Source organism: Heterocephalus glaber, unplaced genomic scaffold (assembly GCF_053883595.1).
Source record: "Heterocephalus glaber isolate CG9 unplaced genomic scaffold, H.glaber_assembly_v1.0 deba00000937, whole genome shotgun sequence".
NCBI lineage: Eukaryota > Metazoa > Chordata > Mammalia > Rodentia > Bathyergidae > Heterocephalus > Heterocephalus glaber.
In genome coordinates, this window is record NW_028258173.1 from 12,947,583 (window position 1) to 12,968,786 (window position 21,204).

General features: G+C 45.2%; 1 protein-coding gene across 9 annotated transcripts in view; it reads right to left on the reverse strand.

The window, feature by feature from the left end:
* The window catches only part of Arsg (arylsulfatase G), a 125,642-nt gene that overhangs the window by 77,512 nt on the left and 26,926 nt on the right, over positions 1 to 21,204 (reverse strand). For 8 of the 9 annotated variants that reach the window (XM_021248620.2, XM_087208189.1, XM_087208188.1 and 5 more), the window contains one exon: positions 8,565 to 9,337. In XM_021248620.2, the coding sequence (XP_021104279.1) occupies positions 8,565 to 8,782 (218 nt within the window). In that variant the 5' untranslated portion in view covers positions 8,783 to 9,337. Of the gene's footprint in view, positions 1 to 8,564; positions 9,338 to 10,730; positions 20,774 to 21,204 lie in introns of those variants that run through there. The other variant, XM_021248619.2, reaches the window with a different exon arrangement.

Sequence of the window (21,204 nt, forward strand, 5' to 3'; positions counted from 1 at the left end):
GGAGGAGAAGGAGAGGGAAGAAGGGGGGAGAGAGAAGAGGCAAGGGGGAGAAAGAATCTGTAATAAAGGCATCACGATCCCCATCTGACATGTGAGGAAGCTGAAGTAGAGACGGTTGACATAAGTTCTCCCAAGCCCACAAAGCTGGTCCATGCCCTGTCTAGTCACTGGGCCATACTGAAGACGGCACAGTAAGGAAATGACAGAGCTGGAATTTGAACCCAGGCCAGCCAACCCAAATGCCCATGTCTGTTCCACTATAGAATCATCCAAGGGAGGGTGGCCAGAGCTGGCCAGCAACATTGAGTGTTCCATTAACTAGGTCACGACATTAGGGAGCCAGTGTCTGGCTGGGAAAGTCCTGAGACTCGCTCCTGTGGTGCCATCCTGGAGAGCCTGACTCACGTCCACGTAAACTATGTGGACCCGAAAAAGACACAGGAATGCCATGTCCCACTTGCTTCCCAGGATGACATGGGAACAGCGTCAGTGTCGTCAACATGTTTTCTTCCTGAGCACAAATTATACAGGAAGTCAGAATCTGAAATTTGCCTTGGTGAGAATGAAGCTCATTCATGCTAAGGGAATTCAAACGGACCATGGAAAAAGCACTTTGGTTTGTCAAGCTTAATGGAATGCTGTCCACTGTGGATTCATTTTTTTGTTGTTGTTTTGTTTCTTTTTCTCCTCCTCCTCCCTCTCCTCCTCTTCCTCCTACCTTCTTTTTCTTTTTCTTCTCCTTCTTCTTCTGGTTTGGATTCTTTTTTTTTAGTTTTAATTTTAATTTTTATGAGTATATGTTCACAGTATATAATGATTAAGGGGAATTGGTACATGCATATAACACATCCTAATTCTTTTTATGTCCATTTGTCCCCCTCCCTCCCCCTGGATTCATTTCTGATAATGGGACTGAGATTGTCAAAGGCTGCTGACCACTATGTCTTCTTGCCTGGTGCTATGAACTAAATGTATTCCATAAAAATTTGTATGTGGAAGCCCTAGTCACCAATGTAGCAGTATCCGAGGGTGAGGCCTTGGGGAAGTAATAAGATTTAGATGAGGTCATGAGAATAGAACCTCCATGATGAGATCAGTGCCCTTAATAAAAGAAGAGAAGGGTTGGGGATGTAGCTCAGTGGTAGGGTACTTGCCTAACATCATGGGCAAGGCCTAAATTCAATCCCCAGCACTACAAAAAAATAAAAAAAGAAGGGAAATCAGAGCTAGCGCTCTGCGTCCCTCCCCCAAGTATACCTTGCTTGCTTCAATGTTACCCTGGGTCCTGTTTTTAACTCATACCCTGAGTGTGGTCTCTCCTTGGCCATTTCAGTAGCATCATCTTGGGATCCACTACAGCACATCTCTCCAGCAATATGTCACTTCAACTTCCTCTGCACTGTCACTGCTCTAAGGATGGGGCTTGGAATGAGTTGCAGCTCCAGCCGCAGGCACAGTGCCTTGACAGGTGGGGCTGCTCCAGCAGCATCTGATGAATGAACAAAGTTTAAAGGGAGCTGGGCTTAGTGGTACATGCCTATAATCCCAGCACTTGGGAGGCTGAGGCAGGATTGCCGTAAATTCAAGGCCAGCCAGCCCAGGCTATATGGTGAGCTCCAGGCCAGCCTGAACTACATAGCAGGTCCTGTCTCAAAATAAAAACAAAAACAAAAACAAACAAAAAAGCTTGAAGAACAAAACTCGGGTCATTTGATTAGAAAAAATGTGTTGATGATCACTTAAGCTTATGCTTTCTTTCAGAGCTTCATTTCTTCCCCCACAGTGTGTTAAAGTTCCTAGTTTAGGTCTTGGAAACAAGCTTATTTCCTTTATTTCCAGATCTTTGGAAAACCCTGACTATACCCACCCCTCTGCCCTTCCCAAAACGTACAGGCCCAAAAACTGGCCTTGCCTTTTCCCCTTCTCCTGCCCACTGTCTCCCTTTGGTGGCGACTAATTAAGAAGCACTAAAATGGTCTTGTTTTCCGGAAAGGGTTTTTGTTTTTACCCAAATCTATCTGGGCAGGCTTGGACCAGTTCACCAACAGGGGTCCTCATTAAAGTCTGAAAATGCATGGTACAGCAAAGCTGGGACTACAGAGCCAGACACCACAGCAGCCTGTTAACAAGAAAATCAGCACAAATTAAAACACAGCCAGACAGAAACCAAAGTGACTTCACTTGCATAAATGACGTGTATTAGAACCAGGGAACATTAGCCCTGGAAAGACTGCCACAAGGGCCCTGGAGAGACACAACACTGCGAAGTTAAGCATGTTCAGCCTTCATTTACAAAGAATTTTAAATAGATGATGAGGCTTTCTTTCTGTGGCAACTCTCTAAATTGCTATGTGACTGGAATAAAAACTATCCTTGCTCCATTCATAATTTTAAGGCCTGGAGGTGGAAATAGGGCTTAAAAATCATTTGCGGTGGCCTTCGTGTGTAGGATAGGGAAGGTGGTAACGGGAAAGATGCTAAAGCATGACTTACAAATGGACAAATAGCTCAACTCAACCTCCACTTGGCCTGCTGTTAAATGGGAAGACAACTGACTCTTTCCTCAGAAGGCTGCTACATGAAACCGTTAGGAAAATAGATACACAGGCCCTTTGTCGACCACAAACACATGTGGTCACAGACAGTGAACTTGGTTTTGTTATTCATTCCTTCATTCATCAGCTCTTGGTCTTGTCCTTTTCAAAAGAATTCTTAGCACATGAGCTTGGTGTGGTCCTTGGCAAATCCCCCTTTCCTTTGCACACATTCATACCAGAGTACATGCCAGTGGGACACACACGGGGCCATCTCAGTGATGCCTGGATCTGGCACCAATCCTGAATGAAGCCACTCTATGGGGCCCTGGCAGGTGCCCCCTGCCCTCCCTGTGCCATCATTGGCCATCCCAGGCACACTTGCCCATCCATCTCAAATGTGGGCCAAGGACGCCAGGGTTTCTGGGTTCCCCAGTGCCTTCAGGACCGAGTCCAAAGATGTCAGCATGCACGTGAAGCCCTTCTCCAGCCGCTCCTGTCCACCATCCAGTCCCACACTCCCAGCCCAGTTGTACTCAACCCCAAGGCCAGGACAGCCAGGGCTCTTGTTGGATCAGGCATGAGTTCCCAGCACTCAGGACAGCGTCCTGGAGAGGCTGTGTGAAGGTTTGTTAAGTGCACGCACTGGTGCCTTTCCGTTATGGGCCTTAACTCCTGCTCGCGCAGCACTTTTCCTCCCAGTCTAACCCCCACTCTCGTCTACGGTCCCAGCATTTGGGTCACACGGACACTTCTATGGATTCCATTCTTGGCTTCTGTTAGGTTTGTGTCTAGATGGCTCCCCAAAGCCTCATGTGGTAATAGGGCTTTTTCAGAGGTGGCTGAATCTGGACTGTGACTCTGGGATTAAGAGTGTGTAATTACTAAATCAGTCCGCTGAGTGGTTTGGCACTGCTCTAATCCCGGTGGTCTGGGTAGGATAAAAGGGGCAGAAAGACGCTGTTAAGGACCCTTGTTGCTTTGCTACCTTCGGTCCGCCATAAATTGTTGCCCCTCTCATGTGCCACCCTGCCTTGGAGGCAGCTGATGTGGACTGAAGCCTCCACAAACTGTGAGCTGAAAAAACCTTTCCCCTTTTAATTTTGGGTGTTAGATATTTTATCCGAGCAATGAAAAAAGTAACTCACACAGCTTTGCTGTACAGAAATGCTTTCTTTTCTTCCCAGGGCCCCACCACACCATCTTTTTTTCTTTTTCTCTTTTCAGCGATTGAATCCAGGGGTGCTCTACCATTGAGCTACACTCCCAGCCCTTTTAAGTGCTGATTCTGTCACCTAAGAGGTCAAACCAATTACACCCAACTGGTGTCGTAAAAGCACCAGGACCAGGGGTAGGACACACGGCAGGACTTACTACCAAGTTTACTGCATTTCTGCATGTCCCCATCTACCAGACACAGTCACAATGTAAAACCTGCAGTCTCTTCCGCTGAGTCTCCATCTTGCCCCAGCTGGTAGGTAGGTGGGCATTATAGGACTCTCACGTCTATCTGACCTATTTACCCAAGTGCAAAGATAGAAAGCAGCCTGTCCCTCGACGCGGAGAGCTTACTAGAAGACAAAATGGGAACTCCCAAAGCAAACAACGGTGGGAAGGCTCTTTCTCCTCCTAGTAAGAGTCTCATTTGGACTGTGCTTCCTGCCTTAGCTTCCAGAGTGTGCACCAGACAGCAAGACCTCAGCACTTCCCTGTGTGACAGATGCCAGCCCAGTTCCTCCCATAGGCAAATGCAAAACCCCTAAGGCAGCAGAGAAAGAGTCCTGAGAGGTAACAGGGTGGGTGAGTTCCCGTAAAAAGTCAATCCTGAGAACGGAAATCAAACCAGGTGTTGAATGAATTGACAGCTCAATTCAGTCCTCATTGAGGCCCCTTTGAGAAACAACCTCAAGTCCCTGGGGGCCTCTGACCTTTCAGTGGTAACTATTGATCTCTGATACCTGGCTAAGCCACTGCTCAGAACTCCACTGACTTGACTCAGTTAAAGTAGAGGCAAACCGGAAATTGAAGCCAGATGTGAAGTTAAGTTAACATATTGCTAATCGATGTGCATCAGTAACTGTGGTTTCCACATACCCTCGGCTTCTCCTCCGAGCCTGCCTGGCTGGTAATGCCAGTGACTGGGCAGCATCTGAACTCGGCTGGCTGGGACCACCCTCTCCACTTTCACTAGCCATTGTCCTCCTAACCCCTGAGAGACCTATGAGTCCTTCTGGCTCTTTTTTTTTCTCCTCCTTTTTTGAGTTTTGTTGGTTTGGTTATGGCTTTGGTTTTTCATTACTGCTCTTGTAATACCCACATGACTTACCTCATACCCTCTTCACAACGACCTTTTGACATCCTTGTAGGGATGAACAAACTGAGGCCCAGCGAGGTTTAGTAACTGTCCCAGTGTCCCAGAGCCAGCAAGGAACAGACCCAAGCAGTCAGGATCCAGATCCCATGTTGTAAGTGACTCCTGGATGCACACCCAAAAGCTTAGCTTCAGCAGTGTAAATATAGGAGCAAATATCACTTGAGAACCTACTAAATGCCAAACATGGTTCAGGCACTGGAGGCAGGAACCAGACAGATGAGGTCAATTGTCTAGGGAGCTGACACTCCAGTGTGAGAAAGGTAACAGAGAAACAAAGAAGATGGGTTTCAAGCTGGGCATGGAGGCACATTCCTAGAATCCCAGCATTCAGGAGGCTGAGGCAGGAGGATCATGAGTTAAAGGAGAGGCCAGCCTGTATAGCAAAGTCTAGGTCAGCCTGTCTCAAAAAAGAAATGATTTCAGCAGTGATACAGGGGATGGAAATGAAACAACGACATGCATGGGAAGGAAGCAATATCAGAGAGACTGGTCAGGAAAGGTCTCTCCTAGAACACACCAGCTGAGTAAAGCCCAGAAGAGTGAGCAGGCACCAGCCACTAGAGAAAGCCTGAAGGGAGAGCTTATCAATAAGAGGGGACAGCAACTGCCAGGGCTATGGGGCAGATACGGAAATAAACCCAATGTGAGGAGCATGAGCAGGGCACAGAAGTGGAGTAAGGTCAGTGGCTGGTGTCTGCAATGTCAGCAAACACCCCCACTGGTCAGACCTCCTCACTGGTGGCTGCATCCACCTCCCCATGACTGACATCTGTAGCACATTTCTCAGGTTGCCTTTTAGACACGGATGACACAAAAACCCTCCATCAGCACCAAAGAGACAGAACATGTAGAGATTCCCACCTCCCACCCTTTAGCAGTTCTTATGGCAAAGCCAACCCAACCCTTGACGTTAATTCCCCAATTCCTCCTATGCCCGAAGGAGAAGGCTCTAGAGTAGAGCTTGAATGTTGACTTGGCTGTTTACCAACTCAGGGCCCGATTTCCTCACCTGTATAATAAGACCCAGATTCATTCTACTGAGAATGGAAGGGCTGGTGATCTGCCGTGCACCTTGCAAGCACTCAGCAAAGGTTAGCTATTATTGCAGCTGTTGCACTGATTAACACATAGGTGTCGGCCCAGCATGCACACCCACAAGGGGATCAACAGGGACTTGCCTCAGCAACTCTACCTCCTCCTTCCATGATTTGTCACTTAGATCTTTCATCATGCAGAGGAGCAAGTTCACAATGACGACCCAAATGCACATTTTCCTAATAATGAAAATAACCATGGCTACAATGTATCTGTGTGTATTGTGTGCCATGTCTATGCTAATGGCTTACCTGGATCACCTAACTTAACCTTCACAACATCTTATGGGCTTTGTGCTATCATTGTCCCCATTTATAGAAGAGGAAAGAGGAGCTCCAAAGGTTACATGGACAGTAGCAGAGGTGGGTTTTGAACTCAAGCACTCTTTCACCAGAGCCTGCCTGCTTAAGCATGATATTCAGTCTTCAATGCAGAAAATATTTATTGAACCCAGGCATAGTGGCACATGGCTGTAATCCCAGCAGTCTGGGAGGTTTAGGAAGGAGGATCAAAAGTTCAAGCACACCCTAGTCAACTTAATGAGACCCTGTCTCAAAATAAAAAAGTTTAAAAGAGGATGGGGATGTAGCTCAGGGCAAAAGCTGTAGGTTCAAATCCCAGTAACATATGCACAACAAATTATTGAGCACCTGCTGTATTAGACTACAGTGGACCCTTGAGTTATGACCACCATGACACATGAACAATTTGGGTTATGATCAGAATACACTAGGAAAATTACTGGTGTTTCTGGTAAACTATGCACATTATACAACAAAGGTTAGTTAAGGGGTACTTTGGGAGGTTCTGAACCCATTATGGGTATTTCCATTATTTCTCATGGGAAAGAGAGTCTTGACTTAAAACTAACTTGAGTTACAACCAGACCTCTCAAATGAATTGAGTTCATAAGTCAAGGGTCCACTGGAGTGCAAAAGAAATCTGAAATACAGCTAATCATTCCAGATTGAAAAATATCTCCTGGGAATGTGACCTTAGAGTATTTGCACATTTAATCAAGGTAAGGCCATCCTGGATTAGGGTGGATCTTGAGTACACTGACTGGTATCTTTCTTAGAAGAAGGACATTTGGATCTAAGCACACAGAAACACCAGGTAAGAACCAAGGCAGAGACTAGAGTCGGTTAGCCATGGATTTCTAGGAGGCACCAGAAGCCAGGAGAGAGGCAGAACACAGATTTCCTCTCAGAACATATAGAAAGGGTGGACCTGCTGACACTTCGACTTCGGACTTGTGAACCTCTGAACTATAAAGGGATACATGTTGTTTTAAGCCACGCAGTTTGTAGCAGTTTGTTTCCAAAGTCTTAGGAAAATAATACTCTAACAAAAAGACAACAGCAGAAACAATATTCTCTCAAGTCACACCTCAGCCCTATTTCGCAATAAGAGTTCGTGTCTGAAAATCACAGTTCCCCCACCCGCCAAGGGTAGGCAGTGGGAGAAGCCAGCGATGAATCAATCCAAGGCCTCACAGGAAGCCGGCTTTCCTGTCAACAAAGCAGAGAATGAAAACATGTGGTCCTCCCGCCAGAGGGCTGACCACCTGGCCACTGTCACAGGTTCAAAGGAGAGAATATGATCATAAAGGGGAGAAAAAAATTGGAAAACCCACCAAACTGCTTTGCATATGACCCCCAAGACCCTCATCTTCTGCTCAGAATGAGTGTGTTGGTGAGTGCAGCTCAAGAAAAAGGTCTAGGCCTCCCAAATGGCAGCTTAAAGGACAGACCTGCTATCTCCCTGCAAATCTGCTGCACACTGAAAGCAGAAGTTTGTAAGCATTTGCAACCTAGCTCCTTTTGGGGATCTTGTAAGTGTGACGTCTGGATTAAGCCTCTCCATTAAAAAAAGAAAAAAAAATTCCTACACGCAAAATCTGAGGTGACCTTTCAGGGCATTTAAACTCCTAAAGTATTTTTCCCCCAGTACTGGGGACTGAACCAAGGGCCTTAGCACTGAGCTACATCCCCAGTCCTTTTTAAATTTAGTTGCTTTTGAGACAGGCTCTCACTAAGCCCCTGAATTGCCCAGGCTGGGCTTGAATTTGCAGTCTTCCTGCTTCAGCTTTCCAGAGTGCTGGGATTACAGGACTGTGTCATCATGCCCGACTCCACTGTAATTCTTACTTTCCTTTTAACTGTCTCTTCTGCCAGCCAGAGTAACTTGAGGGCAAGAATTTTTGTCTTGTTCACTTATGTATTCCCAGTTCCTAATACACAGATACACAAAATGAATATCATCTGATGGTTGGATGGTTGGATGGATGCATGGGTAAGTGGATGGATGGATGGATGGATGGATGGATGGATGGATGAGTGGGTGGATGAGTGGGTGAGTGGGTAGGTGGATGGGTGGAGTAGATAGATGGGTAAGTTCTTCATGATGTTGCTCTGGCTTCAAACCAAATAAATTAATACATTAATGAAATCAACAGAGATCCATTAATTGCTCCTTAGGTATTTTCTAGTGCCCCCTCCTACCATAAGAATTGGGATGATAATCCAAAGAGATGCCATCTTGGCATCCTCAAGACTCACCTCATTCCTTCTGAAGCCATCTTATCAAGGTTGGCAGTGTCCTTGGTTTCTGCCCAGTTTGCTCCTAGGTCACCCCACCCCATGTCATCGGCCAAGATGATCACAATATTTGGTCTTTGACCTGCTGTTTTCCCACTGATGCAAAAATTCACAAGAGGATAAAGAAGTCCAGAGAAACTCACTCCCACCAACAAAACCTTCAGAAAAATCGAGCCCATGGTAGGAAGGGGAAGATTCCGGTTGTCTGGAGCAATGGTGGGTCCACTACAGGCTTTTCCCACTCTCTCTCTCTCTCTCTCTCTCTCTCTCCTCTCTCTCTCTCTGTTCACTTTCAATGCCCAAAGTCCCTGGGGAGATGGAGAGAAGCTTGCAAGAACATGCTGTTGGCAGTGATGACGGCTACAGGTATGGCAGAGACTACAGAAATGAAGCCTCCATCTGCAAATCTAATGCAAGAGAGTCAGGAAACTTGCAACCTCTAACTTGGTTTGTCCTTCTATGGGAAATGTTTCCCCACTGAAGCTTAACAAGACAACCAGCTGGTTTTCACGGTTAGTATAGTATCAATGACCACTTTCTGGCCACTCAACAAGTGACCCCTCTGTATTTAAGGCTGTTCAGGCCACATCACAAGCCTTGCAGCTGTCTGGGACTCGATCTGGTGACTGTGGGATAAACTCTTGCACCTGCAGAACACCTGGATGTTCTAGAAGCCGCAGCCAGCCCCAAATGAGTTTCTGACTTCCAGATGGTTGAGGTTTCCCAAAGGTTTCCTGAAAGAACAAAAATTAACAAGAAAACAGAGTTAAAACTGTCATTGCAGCTGTGTTTTAGCCAGTAACTTAGGAAATAATCACTTTCCCATGCCAACAGATGTTTTCCTTCTTATTCGAATATTTAACTGATCCCTGTTTCTTCCACCTGAAAGAGAGTGATGATAATATTTGCAATGGATCTATAGTTACAGGGTTGGAAGTCACATCTGAGATGACCTCTCTCAACCCACACCTGGTATAGATGAGGATATTAAGGCTCAGAATTGTGGGTGGGACAGGGATCAGTCCCCAACTCTGCTAAATCGCAGTATTCCTCTGCTCCTATCACCACATTTATGATTCACACGAAATCCTGCAATTAACCACAACTTATCAAAGTCACTGATAATTCTCAAAAAAAAGGATGATCCATATTACCAGGACACAATTCTTTGCAACAGTCATGCTAACCCAATATCTTTATATAAAATTCTTCATAGAAATTTTGGCGGAAAAGGAAATGTGAAAAGAAAGTTAATAATAGAATCTAGGTGGAGAATATATGGCTATTCATTGTAAAATGCTGTTGATTTTGCTGTGCTTCTGACTTTCATAGTTAAATGTTAGAAAAAAAAGCTAATGGAAGCCAGGTATGATGGCATACACCTGTAATCCCAGCACACTGGGAGGCTCAAGCAGGAGGATCACAAATTTGGGCCCAGCCTAGGCAAAATGGCAAAACCCTGTATCAAAAATAAAAAATAAAATAAAGGGCTTGGGCTATAATTCAGTGCCAAAGCCCTGGGTTCAATCCCCAGTACTGCCAAAAATAAAATTAATGGAGGTTGGATATGGTGGCATATACCTGTAATCCCAGCTATTAGGGAGGAAGGAGGATTATACATTGCTTCTCAGGGCCTGGGGATTTAGCTCAGTGGTTCTGCCACCTGCCTTGCAAGCACAAGGTCCTGAGTTCGATCCCCAGTACCCAAGAGAAAAAAAAATACATTGCTTCTCAGCCTTTTGGCTAAGATCAAGTGTAGGAAGGAGGATTACAAATTCGAGGGCAGCCTAAGCAACTTAGCAAGACTTTGTCTCATAATAAAATAAAAAAGGCCAGGGATGTAGCATAGTGCTCCCTGAGTTCAATCCCTAGTACTACAGAAAAGGAAAAAAAAATAGTGGAAATGTGTCCCTTTCACATCCTAATTATGCAATTTTGAGTAAGAAAACCTAGCACTAAGGACATAGTTCAGTGGTACAGAGCACTTGGCCAGCATATGTGAGGCCCTGGGTTTGATCTCCAACACCACACAGAAAAAAAAAAATCTAAATCTAAAGACACGTTCAGCCAGTGCTTCTCACACTTGGATGTACACACGAATTAGCTGGGTATTTTATGTTTACTGACATGCAGATTTCGGAGTAGGGCTGGTATTTGGGATCTGTATTTCTAACAAGCTTCCAGAAGAGGTGTACCCCACTGGTCCTCTGATCACTCTTGGAATAGCACAAAGTTCCGCAAAACAAAAACACCGTGCCTCTGAGCCTGGAAGACAAAGGAAACTGCTTAGCCTAACTGGAGATGACTCAGCTTTGGTGGACAAACATAGAAGCAACATATCAGGCTGAGTTTTGAAAGACAGGAATGAAGGTGAGACTTTCAGCTACAGATTCCAAATAGAACCAGGAATACAGCCAATCACCCCTAGTTCACTTAAAAGCCTTGATCAGAGACAGTGCTGAAATTCTGGACAAACAAAAACCCAGCCCACGAAAGGGATTAAAAAGAACAATTTGTGATGTACAAAGACACCACTAGAGCTGGGGTTATGTCACATGCTAATCCAGTGGACAGCTCAAGTGGATGGAGGTGGCTGTTGTATGTAGATTCTGAAAAACCTAAGTAAAATCAAAACCATGGGCAGTTCTCTAATCAAAATAAAAGGCAGTCCAAGTAAACAGTTATGGTAATCTGGAAGCCAATGAATCAATTGTTCAGAAATACAAATTCTTCCACTTTCCAAAGGAGAGTTATTTCAAACTCAATTAGATTCAACTGGTATTTGTTGATGTGGAGGCTCCAAAGACTTCTTCCTTTCTGGAAGACTCTTGCACAAGTAGGGTGCTTAGCAAATACTTGTTCACCTGCTGCTTAATTCCCAGCCTCATTCTACTGGCTTCTGACCATGAACAACAGTCCTAGGAGGCTTTTCTTCCTAAAGCTGCTTAGTTTAGAACGCAAGAGTGGCCTCATTACTCATCAATAATCCATTTCAGAATGACCCGATGTGCAAGAATTCGGGTGGAGGGAGGGAGTTCACTTAAGAAAGAAGCTAAAATTAAGGTGGGAACATAAATAGATTATTTTTCTTTGATGTTCCACAATAAAACATTCCTTTGAGGATTTACAAAGAGAATCATTAACACTGTATTTAACATTTTCATAGAATAGGAATAAGTCAGTGTACCATTTCATTACTCTTCACACTCAAGCCTCGGAGGAGACATTTAATCCTTTCCTGCTTATTTATTATTTGTTCATTTGTTTGTTTGTTTAACTGAAAGAAAATGGCAAATCAGATATTGAGTGGATGGACTTCAACCTGTAACCTTCCTTTAAGATCTAAGCTTAGACTTTAAGCTTAGTTGCTCTGAAGAAACTACCACTGGCTGCTCTGGGACCATATCAGATACATTTTCCCAACTCTTATGAATTACTTTCAGACAATAGACAGAGGCAAGGAGCATTAATTCAAGGCTAGGGAAGAAAAGGAGGAAGTCTGGCAAGTTAAGCACTCACTCTTGCTTCTACTGGTGTAGAAGGTACCTGACCACCTTAATCAATACATTCCACTATGAATGCCAGGCTGTTTCACCAGAATGTAGTTGACTGTGATAGATCCTTGCTGAGCTTGGGCTCACTAAGCTTGGGGTATCACCACCCCAACCCCATATCTCCATGCTCCTCAGGCAGCAAACTTTAGTTGCCAATCAGCTTTAACAGTGATTACTGCTCTTCCCTCTGACCCCTGTCGTATCTCATTTTTTGTGGTGCTTGGGATTGAACCCAGGGCTCGTGCACGCTAAGCAGGCACTTTACCATTAAGCTACCTCTCTATCCCTGGATCCTTTTTTTAAAGCAGGTTTTCTCAGGGTGCTAAACCTTGACCTTCCTCAGTTTCCAGGCTTGTTTATCTCACAGACAGGAAGGCTGGAAAGAATGGGGCAAGGCAAGATGGAGATCTGCTAAGCAGTGTCTGAGTAGCCCCAGGCTGGAAGGCTGTGGGTTTCCTGAGCTACTCACTCCATCACCTGACCCTGGCTCCCTACTGACCTCCCCGAGGCCAAGCATCCTCCTAGAGAACCCTGAAAACAGCTGAAACAACAAGGAGGTTGGGCAGACCTTTCTGGCAGAGGGCTTTGTTGGTTTTCCAGAGACAAAAGCTTCTGATGAGCTGAGGCCAAAAGGGACAAAGGATCAGGGGAGTGATTCTCTGGTTGCAGAGTCCTGCTGTTCTACCTGCCAAAACAGAACACAGTCTGTGTGCTGGCAAGGCACCAGGAGTCATGTGGCAGCGGCCAGGCCCGGAGGGGCCTTAGGCACCAGCAGCCCACGTGTGTTCTAAAATGATTCCCCCATGCATTTGGTCAAAGGTCCACCAAATGTGTACTGGGGACAGGCCTTAATCCAGGGACTATACATACAGCTGTGATCAAAACAGACAAAGATCTCTGCCGTCCTGCCACTTTTCTTTTTAGGGGGAAGGTAGAGAAATGAAATAAATGTGAGTACCACAAGGGGAAAAAAATCAAAGCAGGAAGGGGCTCAAGAGTGTGAGGCAGACAGGTGCAAAGTTAAAAACAGTGGTCAGGGACAAGTGATATTTGTCTATGGATCTATAGGAGGGTACAACAGCAAGCCATGTGGGAAAGCGTGCCAAGGAGAGGAACTGGCAAGGCCAAGATCTAGTCCAGGTGAACAGCAGCAAGGAAACCACTGGAGAAGCCACGGACAGTGAGGGGGCAAGTAGTGGAGTAAGAGAGCCAAGGGGAGGCTTTTGTTGAGGGAGATGTGGAGCTCAAGGGTTGCCCAAGGACAGCGTGATCTGAGTTCACTGCAGCAGAATTCCTTGAGGAGAACACAAAAATGCCTGCTGAGGGGCAAGAGGCCATGGAAGAAGCTGAGGAGTCAGGAGTCTCTTGATCAACCTAGGTGAGTCCAAGGGAGAGGCAGTGCTAGGGTGAAGTAAGAGGAAGCACCCAGGGCATCCAGTTCAAGGAGCTGGCACTGCCTCCCTCTCAGACACCAGCCCATGTTCCTAACCTAGGTAGTGAGGATGTCCATAAACTTTGCTTCCCCTTAGTCCAGGTGCAGGTCGGGTGGAAAACCTAGGATTATTTAATGACTGCATGTTATAAACCTCTCTGTGGCCCCTTCTTTTGCCCCTAGACCCTAAAGTGTGGTCGTTATGGGCTGTCTCAAAATAGAAAGATTGTTTCCTTAGGGAGAGGGACAGTTTTGGCCATCTTTGGTAGAGTTCCTCAACAGGCCACGAGTGCAATTCCACTTAGATCACTGAAGTGCTGTATTTATTTAAGCTTGGAGACCTCAAGGCAGACCCTGTTGTTGGGAATGCTTCTTCTGGGAACCCAGTGATGCCAAGAAGCCTGTACACAGAGGGCATCAGAGGTCCTCTCTAGCTTTAGGCTGTGACTGCCTGTTGAGATATCACAGAAGGAAGCCATGTAGAAGAAGCCACTTTGGAAGAACTGAGATTGGCCTCATATCCTACATCTAAAACCCAGTTGCCCTGCAGAAATTGTATGTGGGTCCTGGAGAGTAGATCAGAAAAACGGCAGATTCACCTCTGAATACCATCTCTTCTCTAAAACTGTTCTACCTGAGAACAAACATCCAGGAGTGTGTGGCCAAGGGGAAAGGGTTCAAGGTCAACTACCTGAAATCTAGTCCCAGAGCCTGTTTATCAACTGTTGAGGACTTTTTATAAAACCACGTATGCTTATTATGCATTAAGCATTTTGTTATGAATGCTGTTGAACATACCAAAGTTGAGACACTCAGTGGCACAGAGGCCCATGCCTATGGGGCTGAGGCAGCAGGTGTGAGTACAAGGCCAGCCTAAGCCACACAGTGTCTCAAAATAAAGCAAAGTTGAGAATCTTTCACATACCTACCCCCCATCTGGATCCAACAATCATCAACACAGGGCCAGTCTGACTGAGACGTCCACACATACTAGATTAATTTTGAAGCAAAACAAGATATCACAGAATTTCACCCAAAAATATTACGATGTGGTTCTCTAAAAAATAAAAATTCTTTCTTTTTCTTTTCTTTTGGACACTGAAGTTTGAACTCAGAGCTTCATACATGCCAGACCCTTTTTATTTTATATCCCCAGCCCTTTTTATTTTGAGAAAAGGTCTCAATAAATTTCCCGGTCTTGGCTTTTTGCAATCCTCCTGCCTTAATCTCCTAGGGCATTGTAAGTGTGCACTACCACATCAACTTAACATTTCTTTTTGTTTTGTTTTTCATTTGTTTGTTGCAGTACTGGGGACTAAACTTAGGGCCTTTGCACTACATTATACCATTAGCCTTATTTTTATTTTTATTTTTTTACTTTAAAAAAGGATCTCACCAAGTCCCTAAATTGCCCATGCCGGCCTCAAACTTGCAATCCTCCTGCCTCAGCCTCAAAGACTGGGAATATAGCCAGCTAAAATATAGCCACAACACCCAGCTAAGATTTCAGGTTTTTTTTTTCTTTTCTTTTCTTTTTTTTTTTTTTTTTTTGGTACCAGGGATGGAACTCAGGACCTTGCACTTGTGAGGCAAGTGCAGCAACACTGAGATAAATCCCCGGCCCAACATTGCTTTTTTTTAACTACAACTACAATCCCATTCATATTTTCTTGTACAGTGTTACCAAAAATCCAATCAGTGTTCAAACATCCCCTACTGTCTCTTAATTTTTTTAAAGTAGTTGTTTTATTCCATCAGGAGCCAAACCAGCTACCATATACTGTATTTGGTTCCTGTCTCTTCTCACTGATACATTCCCCCTGTCATTTTGCCAGCAATATATGTGCAAATAAAATGAGTTGTCATATAAAATTTCTAAAGTTGGGTTCAGTGGACTACATCCCCTATGGTGTCATTTAAAATGTTCTCTGGACTTCCGGTTTTCCTTGCAAACTGGTTTGTAGATCTAGAAGTGAGATCAGATATGGGTTTAATTTTTTTCCATATCGTATTAAGCTTGGTCAGTGATTCCTGTAGTTTTATTTTTTTCCTGTCATTTTTGTATGAGAAAAGGGAACTTTCTCTTAAGTGCTCTGTACTATCTTTTTTATTTTTATGGATTTATTTATCCTTGCCCCAGATCTGTTCCACCTCTGCAATGAAATGTATTTGATTCTGTTATACACAGAAGGTTTGTGTACCCCCCAAAACGTGTATGTCAAAGCCCTAAATCCCAATGTGAGGGTACCTGGAGATGGGCCTTTCGGGGCATAATCAGGGTTCATTCCATGCTCAAGGCTGCGTTAATGAAGAGACATAAGAGCACCTATTTTCTCTCTATCAGAGGAGGATGGCCAGAAGGTGGTCATCTAGACAGCCAGGAAGAGAGGCCTCATAAGGGACCAAATCAGTTGGCACCTTGGTCTTCAATTTCCAACATCCAGAGCTATGAGAAATAAATTTCTGTTCCTTGAGCCATGCAGTCTATCGTATTCTGTTATGGCATCCTGAGCACACTAAGGTTTTAGGTGAGCTGAGGTAGAAGCAAAAGCAGGGTTTCTGTAGTGCACACTTGTCATTCCAGCTACTTCATGGCCAGTGGCAGAAGGATTGCAAGTTCAAGCCCACCCTGAGCAATTTAGTGAGACCCTGTCTCAAAATTTAAAAAGGAAGTGGATGGGGGCTGGGGATGTAGGTCAGTGTGAAGGCCCTAGGTTCAATCCCCAGCACAGCAAAACAAAAGAAAAAACTCCTCAAAAGTAGAGTTAAAACCAAAAGTTCGGGGGGGGGGGGGGCTGTTAATTCAGTGAAGCAGTTATTGGGAAATTTGTCTTTAGAGGAATTGATTTTGGGGATGTTGTTGGCATTTTTCCAGAAGAATGTGGGTCCAGAACATCACTTGCTAATTGTGTTGACATTGGGTAAGTTGTACAATCTGTTTGTCTTGGTTTCCTTATTTACCTAAAAAACAGAGGCCCAGTAAAGTTCCTCAACACAAAACGCTATGTGAGAATGAAATAAGCCAACACGAATTCTCAGTAAGTGCTGAGAAATGTTGGCTATTATTACTCCAGCTCTCCACTGCTTTGAGGATTAGAGATAACAAATAAGGGAACACTTTGAAAAAGTGCCACACAAGCTCAAGGTTTACTAAAATTAATATTAAACAAAAGTAGTCTGCATACAGATGGCAAAATCTGGGCTCCCTGCAGCTATTGGCAGAAGCTTTGCCAGTTTGTCGGCGTGTCTGGCTATTGGATTCTGACTCCAGAGAAGGTAGAAGCTACAAATACCAGTCACAAACAACACCACAGGGAAAATGAAGAGTCATTTTGGTTTGCACCAGATTTCACCAAGTTCCAAACTGGGTTCCTCATTACACAATTCCGTAGCCAGCTGCATCATCTTGGCTAAAGCTGAGATGGGCAGACTCTGGAGACAGCAAGCACTATGGCATACACTGCCTTCCAGTAGATTTGGTTTTGGACAATACCTATGAGATCAAAAGGTAAGGTGGGTGGGAGGGGAATCTTCCTTTCACTGATGCCAACTGCATCTCAGTATCAGGAACATTCAAAAGCACTATACTTGTCTGACACTTCCAAAAAGATCTGTAACTCTAGGACTTAAACGCCATAAAGGTGGAACGGTTGTGTGTTTTATGCACTGCCTAATTCCAGTACCTTGCCTGGAGAGAGTTTAATCAATATTTGAATGAGTGCATTTACCGTGAACAATTGCAGCCCGGCTGGTTCGGCCTCACCCTGAAAACCCAACTTCAATACATCACTTCCCTAACCTCAGATGCCCTTTCGAAGATCCTCCTTGGAGACATGCACTTGTGATTCCCACTTGTAAAATGCCACTTGATGGAAGGCCTCTATAGGTAACAATCACACACATCCTGCCATCTGAAGTAGACAGTAAACACTTGGATCGAGGGGACCGCATCCTCTGGGATGCGGTTTTGTGGCCTAGGAGGCAGCTGCATTCAGCAGAACTCTCAAGTGGGCAGTGGGTGAGCACAGCACGGGCAGAAGGGTGGATGTGGCCCTCTGCTCCCAGGCCTGCTGGGAGACAGGAGCTGCCACCAACCACCCCACGGCACAGCCCCTCCTGGCCTCTTGGCCACAACACAATCTGATCAGCAGCCTGCTAGCTTTTTTGCATTCTCCTCTAGCCATCTAGAAGTGGACAGATGCCCTAGTCCTAAGGGTTAAAAAGGGGATTCCATCTTGCCTGTTGTTCCAAGGAATGGCAGTACATGTTTAGACAAGATGGGGGAAGTCCTTGGCAACAACTGTCCAAAGAAGGTTGATTTCACCAGGGCAGAAGCCAGTAGTTAGGCTCAGTGTGGTGTCACATGCCTATAATTCCAGCTTCTTGGGGGGCTGAGACGGAAGAGTCACAATTTTTTTTTGTAGGCTCAATCCCCAGTACCACGAAAAAGAGGGAGGAGTGTCAAAACAAAAAAAAACAGTGCTTTTATACAGAACACTTCAAACATTTCCAATTAGATTTCATGGCCCACAACTGCATCTTAAAGTTCAATACGACACAAGGGTTTTTTTGTTGTTGCTTTTGGGGGTTTTTTCCCCCCTAAATATAACATTGTAAACGTGACTGTGTTCTAAGAATTCCAGCTTGTTTTTCAGGACTTTTGCAATAGGCTTGAGATCCTTGATAGAAGCCTCCCTATGGCAATGTTTTCTTTCTATTGTTACTTTCTTACTTTTTAAGCAGTAAGAGGATGGCAAAACAGAGGAGAGTAGCAAAATATGAAGACTGCGAAGTTGGAGAATGAAATTCAGTGTTGAGGTCAAATAAAAACTACTCCAGAATGAATGAGACACACCCAGTGGCGCGTCATGGACACTGCTGGAACAGTCACGGGGTGAGAGCATGTAGATCACTAAGGCCTCCACTGTTGTGTGACCTGTCCCCACCCACTCCTGTCTTTTTCAGGCTGTGCACCTTTATCAGCTCACCACCTCCTACCAGTCCTCCCAAGTTCCTCCCTGCCCCATCTGGACTTCACTGGTCTCCATCTCTTCTGTCCCCCAGCACCCAGGGCACAGCTTTGTGCCACTCCTGGAGCCTCCTGGAAGACCATATACAGTGCTGGGTCCCTCACAGTCACTCAGGCATCATCACAACACGAGAGGTATCACTGTCATCGTCATCATTGTCATGATCATCAAAGATGGCTGCAGTTGGAACCCCTTGACAAATCTTCACGGTTCCCCAAGGCCTGCCCTCCTACAAACCTGTGAAGTGGGGGTGAAGGGGTACTTAGCCACAAGATTAACCCAGCACATCTGCCCAGACCATCTGTTCTCTGAAAACGTTCTTAGGTAATAATTCATTAAGGTTTTCTGCCAACTAGAGAAACAGACATTAAACTTGTTTTTTCATTTTGTTTTGGAGTACCAGGGATCCGATAGAGGGCCTCACAGCAGGCAAGTGCTCTAGCATGGAGCTGTATTCCCCCACAGACTTCTTTAGATTTTATTTTGAGCAGGGTCTCACTAAATCGCCTAAAGTGGCCTCAAACTTGGATCCTCCTGCCTCAGCCTCCCGAGTCCCTGGGATTACAGGCACGAACCATTGCACCCAGTTGCCATTAAAGTTTTAAAACAAGAATGCACTTCAACTGATTATAAGCCTCTTGCCTAGAACACAGGCCCTCAGCTGAAAGGGAGAGAGACAGGAAGAAGGAGGCTGGAAAGGTGAATGATGGAAGCCTCCCCTAGAAGCCCTCCACGTAACTCCCCTCTTCTGCAGCTGCCCTGAAGACCCAGCAGCCAAAAGCAAGCTTGCTGGACCCTCCCCTCTGCATTCCAGACCAGATTCCTTTCAAGGGACTCACCCAAATTTGGAGTTCTCACAGGCTGGTAAATGTGGGGAGCTTATTTGCAAGCCAGGATCATATCTGCCTAGCAACCCAGCCCAAATACTTGGGGGACTAAACGTGGATCAAGGACAAGCCAGCCAACTTTGCACAAAGCAATCCCTTCTCATGCAAATGACCCTAAGCAAGAGAACTAGAAAAGACAGAGCTCTAGACATCTGGGGAGCCAGTTTTTCCCTAAAAGATGCTGAGGACCATTAAGGGGACCATTACAGCCTTGCCTTCGGTCAAGGAAGGGCCAGAGGGGGCTCTGCCTGCCAACTGGGCCCCATCAGACCTATAGAAGAGGCCAAGAGGTGGCAGAACCCTGTACTGAATTTCCTGACTTTTCTGATCCTGTACTCCAGATTCTAAAGGTTCTTTTGTTCTTATTTAGAACCAAACAGAGTTAATTTTGTTGTGTGTGTGTGGGGGGTGATTAGCATGGTAATGCAGTACTTTCCCTGGAGAAGTGAAAGTTGCTCTCACTAGGGAAGGAGGTGAAGCCAGTCTCTAACCAGGGTGGGCAAAAGTCACCTCCCTGTGGCTAGAAGGCTGGGCCGAGGCTGGGTTCCATTATCCAAAGCCAGGGTTGCAGTGTGTCTACAGACGTGGGGTAATCTGGGTGAATCCTCCAGTGCTGGGCCTCCACTTTCCTCAGCTGTAAAATGTAGACAGTGAGTATTAAGTGCGCAAGGTTGCTGATGGGGTCAAAAGTCGCATAGATGGCACTTACCACAATGTTGGAGACAAAGAAAACATGAAAAAATTAATTGTAATCTATGCTAACAAAAAGTAAGAGTAATATACATTAGTAGGGTTAATATGATATTATTATAATCAAGCACCCTTCCAGCCAGATTTCACTTGATCAGATATGGACACATGAGTTTCCCAATACTAAAACATAAGGCCCTAAATATCAAAGATTATGCTTTCAGGACCTTCAGTTTTTACACTGAGTGTATCATTTTAATGATTAAAATCTGCATTCTTCCTTTTTTTTTGAGACAGGGTCTCCCTATGTAGCCCAGGCTGGCCTCAACTCCTGGCGATCCTCCTGCGTCAGCCTCTAGTGCTGGGATCTCAGGCATGTGCCACCATTCGCAGCTATAATCCGTTTCTTAATATCTCCACGTATGGATTTTCTGAAGAACAAGTCAAAAAGACTCTCCCAGGGTATATGTTGCAGCCCTAATAATAACAACAAGAACTGATCCGTGGCTAGGACTTAACCTTATGCCAATCACTATGATGTACACTTTACTGGCATTATAAAATACCCTCTGGGAATTCCTCCCTTATTCCCATTTCACAGATTTGGAGTTCAACCCTCTCCAAAATTAAATTACTCCTTCACAATTGCAAAACTACTTAGCAGCACTCTGGATACACAACTCTGGCCATAACCAGGGACTGCACCAACGCCCCAGCTCCCCACTTAACCACACCGGAGCTCATTAACGGCGAAGAATGGCGTTTAATCCAGCAAACCGGATCCCCAAACCGTGAAGGGACTCAACGACCAAGGACCGAGTTTTATTACAATTCAGATCTCCGGCTCCTCCCGGCGGCGCCCTCTCTGCGCACATTCCCAAACTAGGCTCTCTTAAGTTTCTGACATTAGTGCCACACTCTCTGAAACAATTCCATTCAAGGGAACGACCGGGTACCAAAGTCCGAAGGACAACGCGAAGAATATGGCCTTTGCTCCGGAGCGCTCCA